Source organism: Otolemur garnettii, unplaced genomic scaffold, assembly GCF_000181295.1.
Source record: "Otolemur garnettii isolate 467f Iridium unplaced genomic scaffold, OtoGar3 scaffold00152, whole genome shotgun sequence".
NCBI classification, from domain to species: Eukaryota; Metazoa; Chordata; class Mammalia; order Primates; family Galagidae; genus Otolemur; species Otolemur garnettii.
Window position 1 is genome coordinate 3092801 of NW_003852547.1, and position 9407 is coordinate 3102207.

General features: G+C 52.8%; 1 protein-coding gene across 1 annotated transcript in view; it reads right to left on the reverse strand.

Moving 5' to 3' along the window:
• Positions 1–536: 536 nt before the first annotated feature.
• The window catches only part of NOVA2 (NOVA alternative splicing regulator 2), a 36775-nt gene continuing 27904 nt past the window's right edge, over positions 537–9407 (reverse strand). Inside the window, exon 4 of the mRNA XM_003799604.3 lies at positions 537–7694. Coding sequence (XP_003799652.2) covers positions 6612–7694 — 1083 coding nt within the window. The 3' untranslated portion in view covers positions 537–6611. The remainder of the gene's footprint in view (positions 7695–9407) is intronic.

Consider the following 9407-nt stretch of genomic DNA (forward strand, 5'->3'; position numbering starts at 1 on the left):
ACAACATTTTAAAAAATCTTCATTTTACAGATGGGGAGATGGAGGTTCCAAGGGGCAGAGTCTCAGGGTAATACAGCAACTCTGGCATCTAAACCTGATCTCACCTGACTCAAAGCCTTAACGCTGGCTATCCTGATTCTGTCTGGGGTTGTGTATTTGCAGTGCTGCATGAAGGGACATGTCCAGGAGCTTGCCTGTGGACTGTGTTTCCAAGTATGTGTGGCAGTGGTGGTGGTGATGGTTCTCTTGGTTGGACACTGTGGGCCTGGAAGCTAATCCTTGGGCACTTGCTCCTCTCTGCCACATTGGCTCTGGATGCTCACGGAGTCCAGAGAAAACAATCCACCTCTCCCATCCTCCCCAATCTGGGACCATCCTCAGGAGTCCCCCCACCCCCTCCCCTAAGTCCCCATACCCTGGGGAAAAGGGGAAAAGAATTAGGATGAGGGTGGAGGTGCAGGGAGGAGGGAGAGGGAGGGGGATGGGTTAAGAAGGAGTGTGTGATGTCAAGCAAAAAAGACAACATTAGACACAGATGCTGAGATGGCGTTTATCGCGGCAAAAAAAGGTGAAGTCGCCGAGGGAGAAAGGCTAGGGAAAGGGGGTGTGGTGGGGGCTGGAGTGGGGGCCATGGAAGCTAATACATGGTGCACTAGGTCACACGACGGACACTGGGGGTGGGTGAGTGGGTAGGGTGGGCACGGCCCAGGCATGGCAATGGGGGGAGAGGGGAGGATACGGCAGTGGGCCCCAGCCAGGAGCTTCTGAAGGTGGTGGGAGGAGGTGGGCGGCGTCTCTGGTCGCAGAGGATGGAAGGAATCAGTTAGAAGGGGTTGAATGGAGGCACTGGAGGCATGGCCACATTCCAAGAAATGGAATGCTGGGGCGTTGTAGGACAGGCAGGGGCCAGCCTGGGGCTTGAGTCTTTTAATCTAAGGAGTGAGGAGAACCAAGGTACCTTAGAGGTCCTCCAGTATCCCCATTTTCCAAGAGAAAAAAGCCAGGGGGAGGCTCCCTTAAAGTCCTATGGACTTACCAATTGGTTCTCCAGAGACAGCCCTGCAGCCTCCTCCACTCCCATTCTTTTCCTACCCTATCTGTCAACAGCAGAGAAATAGGGAAGAGAGATTCTAACTCCTTTGGCTTCACCATTATCTCACTGAGGCTCTGCAGTGAACTTGGGAGAATGAACCCATTTCACAGATGGGAAAAACTGAGGCACCCTGCTAGACAACACCTTTCCACGCCTCTCCTACCTCCCTGTTGGGGGTTCTATGCACCCCATCCTTCTAGGAGTAATACTGATACCTTGAAATCCTTAGCATTCCGGGTCGGGGAGGGGACACATACTTTGAGATTCTCCCAAATTGAAAAGGGATGTGGGCCATGCCTCCAGTGGCCTGAGATGCCAACACAAAGAAAAAAAAATGACTCCCCACGTCCCCTGGCTCAAACCCAGTAGAAAAGTGACTATTTACAATGAAGGCGTGGGGAGTGTGTGGGGGGCACAGGGAGGAATGGGGCCAGAATAAGCAGCTCCTCTTGAGGGAGGCCACCTCCCCTGGACCCGCCTTTTAAAGGGACAAAGCCAAACAGCATAGGTACTTATAGAGGATCTCTATCCCCTGGGCTGGGCGGCCCCTAGGGGTGAGGGATGGGGGTGGGGCATGGGATGGGGTGCGGGTGGGGAGGCATGGGCGGTGGGAGGAGATGGAGGAAAGGCAGCAACTGCCCCTAGCCTCCCCCCTCCCCCCTGCCGGACACACAGTTTTCCGTGGGATGAACACAGAAAGGGTTAATCAAAAAGAGTTCGATGAGCGAGTCTGACGGTCGAGTGGGGCGGGCTGGAGCAATGAGGCCGCAGGTCCTGGTGGCCAGTGGTGATGGAGTCACTTAGAAGATGAGAGGTTTGTGGTTTGGGGGTGGGGTGGGGTGGGTAAAAGGGGTGTGGGAGGGGGTTTAGGCGGTTCCCCCCAATTATCTCTGGGAGACAAAGAATGTCCTGGACTGGCTGAGAAGGGATTAAAAACCAGCAGCCTTCACCACTAACTACCCCGGACAGATTCTTTTCCCATTTCCCACCCTGCCATCCAGCAGTCCCCAAGGCGACTGGAGAGAGGGAGAGAACACTGAGACTGACAATACACACCAGCCACGGCGCCAAGGAGAGAAGCCCCCTCCCCCAGGGCCTTGAGACTGCAGTGGAATTGGATCGTGATAGCAGGCCTGGGTGCTGTGACTCCAGCATACCAGTGTCCCCAGATTGCTGTGCCCGAACTTGGATATCACGATCCCATTCTCCCCACAGTGCCATCCGATTGGAGCTTTCGAAACAGCCAGCCTTGGTTCTGGATGGCGCAGCACATATGTGGCAAACAGGGAAGGCCCACCTGGCTGTCAGGACAGGTGTGCACGCCATCAGCAGCCTGGATGCCCAAACTGCAGTTCTCATTGCCACCCTTGTTAATAACTTTTGCCACCACTCTGTCTCACAACCTCTTATCCTCGTCTTGAAACAGCAATATCAACGCAGGGGAACTCTTCTCATTTTCCAAACAGTTGGCCACCAATCAGAAACAAAGTAAGAAAGAGGGTGCAGAATGGAGGAATAGGCAGGAGAAACCAAACAAGGGGATATTGAGGGGTTTGGTGGTCAAGACGGGAGAAGAAATACCATTCAGGGTAAGTGGTACTGTATTGTTCCAAGCATAGGTTCCCAACCACTCTTACAAAGCTCCATCTGGGATACTCCTAATTCCCACCTACAAGTCCAGCGCAGGTGTTAGAACAGATATAAAGATGGAAAAATCATTGCATTCGATCCCCACCCCTCCTAATTATTGCAGTGAAGCCTCCTTGCCCATGTACAGATGGCTGAGACAGGGCAGAAGAAGGTGGCTAGGCAGGTTGGCTCAGAGCCCCCTGAGATGGGGGATGAAGGAGGTGAATTTGGCACATTGAACCCCTTGTTCTCGTAAGTGCTTTGATGTCCTTCTCTTGCATCCAGGTGGTACTACCCCTTGGGCCAGCAGAGAAGGAGTTGAACTTGTCTCTGCCTCCCCAATTTCCATAGATTTGCCTGAAAGAAAGCAAGTGGGGTTCTTTCTGGCTGGTGGAATTTGGGGATCCAAAAGGGTAGGGGTTAGCTGAAAAGGAGAGTTTTTTTCTGTCTTTTTTTTTTTTTTCTTACAAAGATTCTAAGAAAAACTCAGGGCAGAGGGGTTGAGGAAGGGGGACCTAATTTAGCTCCAAGTCCACAGACTTTTTTTCAATGCCTCTAGGGGCCTCCTCAAGGAGAGATGGTCCCAGTTCCTCCCCTCTAAGGTCCTCTCCCCCCAGAGCGGCTCAGTTCCAAAGAAGTTTGGCACTTTTTTGTATTTAAATGGGGAAATTGGAGAGAGAGAGTTGAGCAAGTTGAGAAGAGGACATAGACAAAGATTGAGACAGGACAGGTAACAGTGGGAGCTATGGGAAGACAAATAGAAAGCCATAGGGAGCCAGAGAAAGAAAATGAGAGGAAAATACATGGGGAAGTTATGGAAGCTGGAGGGCAAATGAGAAGGAATAGGGAGACAATTGAATGCAGCAAAACACTTATTAAGCACCTACTGGGTGCTGAAGAGCAGGGGGTAAGGAGGCCACTCAGAGTCTCTAAGACCTGAGTGGCTAACAAGGAGAGAAGAAAAAAAAGGTGATGGGTTAATAATCTCCACCCCCAACCCCACATCTAGGTCCCTTCTGGACAAACTGCAGCACAAAAGATTGAGGTCAGATTGCAGAAGGGACTTCCAAGGGATGTTGAAGATGGAGTGAGTTTCTCAGGGTAAAACAGGGGAAAGGTGCGTGACTCTCCACTCACCATCACGGTGAGTGAACTAGCTCACTAAGCTAGCGAACTACTTTTCAGACAGCCCTGGCTGGCGGGGTAGGGAGGGTCCCCGAGAACTGTGAATAGGGAAGGGTTGTCACACAGACACCCCAAGGGAACATTTTTCAGGAGGCCCAGCCTCCAGAGAGGTGTCTGTGTGAGATGAGTACTGGACCCAGCTGATTTGGGACCCAGACTCAGCAAAGGGGCTTATGAAAGTCAGAAAGCTGCTGCCAAGCTCAGGATGCAAATGATATGCAAATGAAATTTTCATGCCCCACTCACTGACCTCACTACACCTCTCCCTGGCTCCTTCCCCACCTTATGGGGCACTGGGGACTTGCAGGGGGATGGATATTCCAGCTAAATACTGTAATACCCACTTGTGGGTGGAGATACTGTGAAATACCGTAAAGTCTTTTGAGAGGTGGAGGGGAGCAAGGGCCCACACAACCTCTCCCATCTCCAACCCCAAGAGTCTCAACTGTGGAAGATATGTACAAAATTACATCAAGAATTGTTTTGGCACTCAGATCTCCATCTGGGTTCAGTCTGGAGATTAGGGGCGGGGGCAGCAGCGACGGGAGGTGGGGAATGGGAGAGGGGGAAATGGGACCTGTCCCCCACTCTGGAGATGACAAGGGCATTGAAAAAGTCACCCCAGTGCCCAAGCTACAGCCTCCCGTAGGGTGGAAGGGAAATTCAGTGCAAGGTACCTTGAAGGCTATTGCTTTCTAGGGATTTTCACATTTTTATTTGGGGGTGTCTCTCTCTAGCAAGGGGGGGTCTCCCAGGCTTTAGGGGCAGGAATTGTCTCTGTGGCTTTTCTTCCCTCCTTATTTAGGAGAGAGACAAGGGGCTGGATTCCCCCAAAGCCATAGAGGAGGGTCTGGAAGACCTAGGAGGGGGACATGGGGGCATGGGGTACCCTTCCCCCAGAGATGCTGATGATGGAACCAGGGCACTGTGGGCCCTGCTTTGGGTTGGAGAAAGTGGAAGTGGTCTCCAAGGGAGAGTGGGAAATGGATGGGGTAGAGGTGTCTCTCAGTTATCCAAGCCTATAGGGTTGTCAGGCCTGAAATCTCAGTCTGTCATTAGGTCTTTAGTGCTAACCATAGTCACAGTGCTCAGGGAGCCACTCCCAAACCAACTTTTAGGGTTGCTTGGCTTGTCAGACTTCGTCAGAACATTCTAGTTCTTCAGAGCCCACAGTGAGTGCACCAAAGCATTCTAAACCATCAGATACCACCAAAGTTTGGCAGCTTGCCGGAAGCCACCATGCCAATCTCATCTATCAGAGCACTGAAGCATTCCAGCCCAAGGGACCCAACCATGGCTCACTGAACTCTACACTGGGTCACACTGGCCTGACAGAGCCACCACGCATTTGGCTCACCCAATTCAATGAAACAAAGCCACGCAGACACAGGCATGCACACAAAAGGTGGGGATGGGGATAGTGGGGGTCTTAAGGGTATTTTTCACTAACTCCATCTCCTACCCCTCACTGACAGGGCAAGTGCACAGACTTGGTGTGTTTGGATAGAGATGACCCTGACAGTATGGGGTGTTTTCCCTTAGAGTCCTCCAGATTGGATCCAAGTCCTGACATTTATTCTTTCCCTGGGAGGACCTCCAGGCCAACACCCACCAAAGAAGGGAGTGGGTGGAGAGGGAGGATCAGGGACTGGCCATGTCCAATACAGGAAGTACATGCTTCATCCTAATGACATCACAGGAAGTGACCTACAGTCACCCCAGGAAGTACATGTCCCTATAATATCACCAAAGTGACCTTCAGGAAAAGGCTGATTGAGACATCAGAGGAAATACCTGTTTCTCTTATAACAAGAAAGTAGCCTTTGGGGGACTGCTTCCTTGTGATATTATAAGGAGTGCCAAGAAGCACCCCAGAAAGTCTTGACTCACTGACATCACAACAGGGACCCTCATTCCCATCAGTCTAGGAGTAGCCACAGGTAATGCCACAGCAAGTTGCTCCAGCCTCTCACAAGAGTCTTGCCCATGGGACTGGCCAAATCCCAGAGCTGGCCTCATTCCCAGCAGCACCAGCTCTGCCCCCCAAACAACCTGACAACAAAAGAGTGAAAATTCCCACCTAGGAGAGACAACTTGGGTAGGGGGGAGTAGCTGAGAAAATCTGGGAACCTTGGGGTCCCTGCTCTAAGTGCCCCATTTCAGTTCAGACTCCTTGGCTACCTCCACTCCCACAGCTTCCCTCAGATTTGGAAATGAAAGCAGAGAGGTGGGGTGTTGTGTTTTGGGAAGGACCCTCTTTCCAGGTGACCCTGAGGCTCCCTCCCCTCCTCCCATATGAAACAAAAACTTATGAAGAGGGGAAAAATCCTTAGGAAAAAAAAAAAGGAGGGAAAGAAAGAGAAAATAACGCTTTGTTTTCTATTAAAATCAACAAAATGCAATATATACAGATATCACACAGACCTGGGCCCTGGGGGAGGAGGGTCAGGCCCAGCCAAGCACAGGGAGCAAGGAAGAGGGGTCAGTTCAGGGCTGGGGAGGGGGCTTCTGAGCCCCATCCTCAACCATCACTCAATCCTGCCTATGACTACCAAGAGGGGAGGGTGCAGTCAGGCCTACCCCAGCCCCATCCCAAGAGCAGCAGGACAACACCAAGCTGAGGTCAAGAGTTGGGGGGCAGGAGGGGAGGGAGGAGGAGGTGGGAGGAAGAAGAGGGAGAAGGTGGGAGCACACGCCACAGGCCTCATCCCACTTTCTGCGGGTTTGAGGCCCTCACTCCCTGCTCGTAGGTGACCCGCTGGCTGATGAGGTATTGAGCGGCTTGCGTGGCCGCGGGGCTGCCCGTGATGGTGACCCGCCGGTTCCGCGTGCCTGGCAAGAACTCGCCCTTCTTGGAGATTTGGATGCGGGCGCCTGTCAGCTCCTGGTACTCCACCAACGTCTTGCCCCCCTTGCCCAGGATGGCTCCCACCAGGTTCTCAGGCACCGCAATCTCCACTAGCTCCTTGGCACTCTCAGCTGCCAATTTCTCTGCCGTCAAGAAGCCCCCAGCCGCCCCTGCCGCGGCTGCTGCAGCCACCAGCGGGCCACCCCCTCCGCCCGCCCCTCCGCCCGCCCCGGCCCCGAGGTAGCCGTTGGCGGCTGCAGCCAATGCAAAAGACCCTAAGGCTCCGGGTGGCGGAGGAGGCGGCGGGGCGGCCCCTCCGGCTGGCCCGGCCCCAGCTTCGCCCGCATAGGAGGCCAGGAGGTTGGCCGCGGCGGCGGCGGCAGGGTTGGCCCCGGCGGCCACAGCGGCCAGAACGCCGGAGGCTGCGGCCGAGTTGAGGCCCAGGCCCAGGGAGTTGGTGTTGTAGCCGTAACTGGCCAGCGTGTTAAGCGCCGTGCTGATGGCCAGCAGGTCGGTGCCGGAGAAGGCAGGCAGGGCGGCGGGGAAGGCTCCCACGCCCGCCAAGCCCGCGGGACCCAGCAGGCCGGAGGCGGCGGCGGCTGAGGCGGCGGCTGCAGCGGGCAACACGTCGGCGGGGCTGGCGTACGGCGAACCGGTGGGGTTGGAGTTGGCCACGGGGCCTGCCACGTTGGCATAGCTGATGTTGAGGCAGCTGCTGCTCTGGGGATCTTCCTGTACCTTCTGCACGATGGCGCTCACGGCCTTGTGCACCTGCTCAGGTTCACCGCTGACGGTCACCACGCGCTCCTGAAGATTGATGCCCTCGGGCTTCTGGGACAGCTGCACCCACGCACCTGACTGTTCCATCACCGCCTTCACCGTGGCGCCCCCCTTGCCGATGATCAGGCCCGCTGTGCTGTTGGGCACGATCAGCTTGGCCTGCTCGGGGAGCAAGAGGAAGGGTTTTAGGGTGGTTGGGGACTGCACAGGCTCAAGTCATTACCTGCCCTTCCTCTCCAGAGCTCAAAATCCTGCCAGCCTGCCCCTTCCTCCCATATGCCCCAGCATGGTCCTACTAGTTGTTAAAAATATTGACATATTTCCTCAATGGAAAATGAATAACCAGTACTCCAGGTCCCCTCAGGAGCTCCTTACTCACCCTGTCCCATGCCCTGAGACAGCCAATACCTCCCTTGAACCCAGCAATTAAAGACTTAATGAGCCTGTGGCTCAAAGGAGTAGGGCGCTGGCCCCATATGCTGGAGGTGGCAGGTTCAAACCCAGCCCTGGCCAAAAACTGGAAAAAAAAAAGGCTTAATCGCTGATCTAGTGGGGGCCTACGAGGATCCCTCTCAAGCTGGCACTGGTGCCCATCCACACCTTCTAGCATTATATTCTCTGACTTCCAGCCTCAGAAAAGGCTTCATTAGTCTCACTTTATAGATGAGCTGCTTGAAGCCTAATAGGTGAAGAGACTCACTCCAGAGTCCCTCTGATAGTGAAGAAGCTGAAATCTAGGCTCTTGGATCCCTGATCCATTAGGCTCCCACTCTAAGAATATGGTCTCCTCCTTTGGACTCTTCGTTGTTGTGAGCTGAATTGTGTTCCCCTTAAATTTGTGTGTTGAAATCCTAATCCCCAGTACCTCACAATACGACCATATTTGGAGCTAGAGTCTTTAAAGAGGTAATTAAGGTAAAATGAAGTCATCAACATTGGTCCTAATTTACTGTGACTGGTGTCCTTATAAGAAGAGATACACAAAGAGGAAGATCATGTGAAGACACAGAAGAGAGCCATCTACAAGCCAAGGACAGACGCCTCAGAATAAAACAATCTTAATCCAGTGACTGTAGTCTCAGCTACTTGGGAAGCTGAAGTGGGAGGATCACTTGAGGCCAGGATTTCAGGGCTGCAGTGTGCTAAGGTCGTGGCCTTTGAATAGCCACTATGCTCCAGTGTGGGAAAATATAGCAAGACCCCCATATCTTTAAAACGAAAGAGGGAGAAAGAGAGAGAGAGAAAGAGAGAGAAAGAAGATAAAGAAGGAAAGAAGGACGGAAGGAAGGAGCCAATCTTGCTGACACCATGACCTTGGACTTTTGGCCTCCAGATTGCGAGAAAATAACTATCTATTGTTTGTTATTTCAGTCTGAGCAGACTAATTCAGTTGTCTTATTTGCAGAATGAAGGTAATATGAAGCTTTCTATCTGAGAAGGCAGGGCATTAGAAGAGACCTCTCCAGGATGAGGAAACTGGTCATTTAAATGTCGTAGTCTTCCTTCTCAGTGCAAAAACCCATCTGAGCATCAGCAAGTCTGATCAATCATCTTAATCCCAGTGGAGACATTTCCAAAACAGTCTTCTTCCTTGATACCTCCAAGAGCATTTCTTCATATAAATTTGTCCTCAAAAATCCTTCCCTTATCCCGGTAGACCTGAGGATTCTACCCCCTGAAGTTTACATCTCTGCCTCTCCACCCCAGCCCCATGCCAGATATTTTGGAAATTTGTGGGAGTGGCTTTGGTTGCAAGGACTAGGGAAAGATGTGGACATTCAGTGCACAGGGCCATGGGTGTCTGTGTCCCACAACTGAGTGTTAGTTCCTCAAAAGAAGAACTTTCCTGAGCCCTATATGACTATTTTCTTT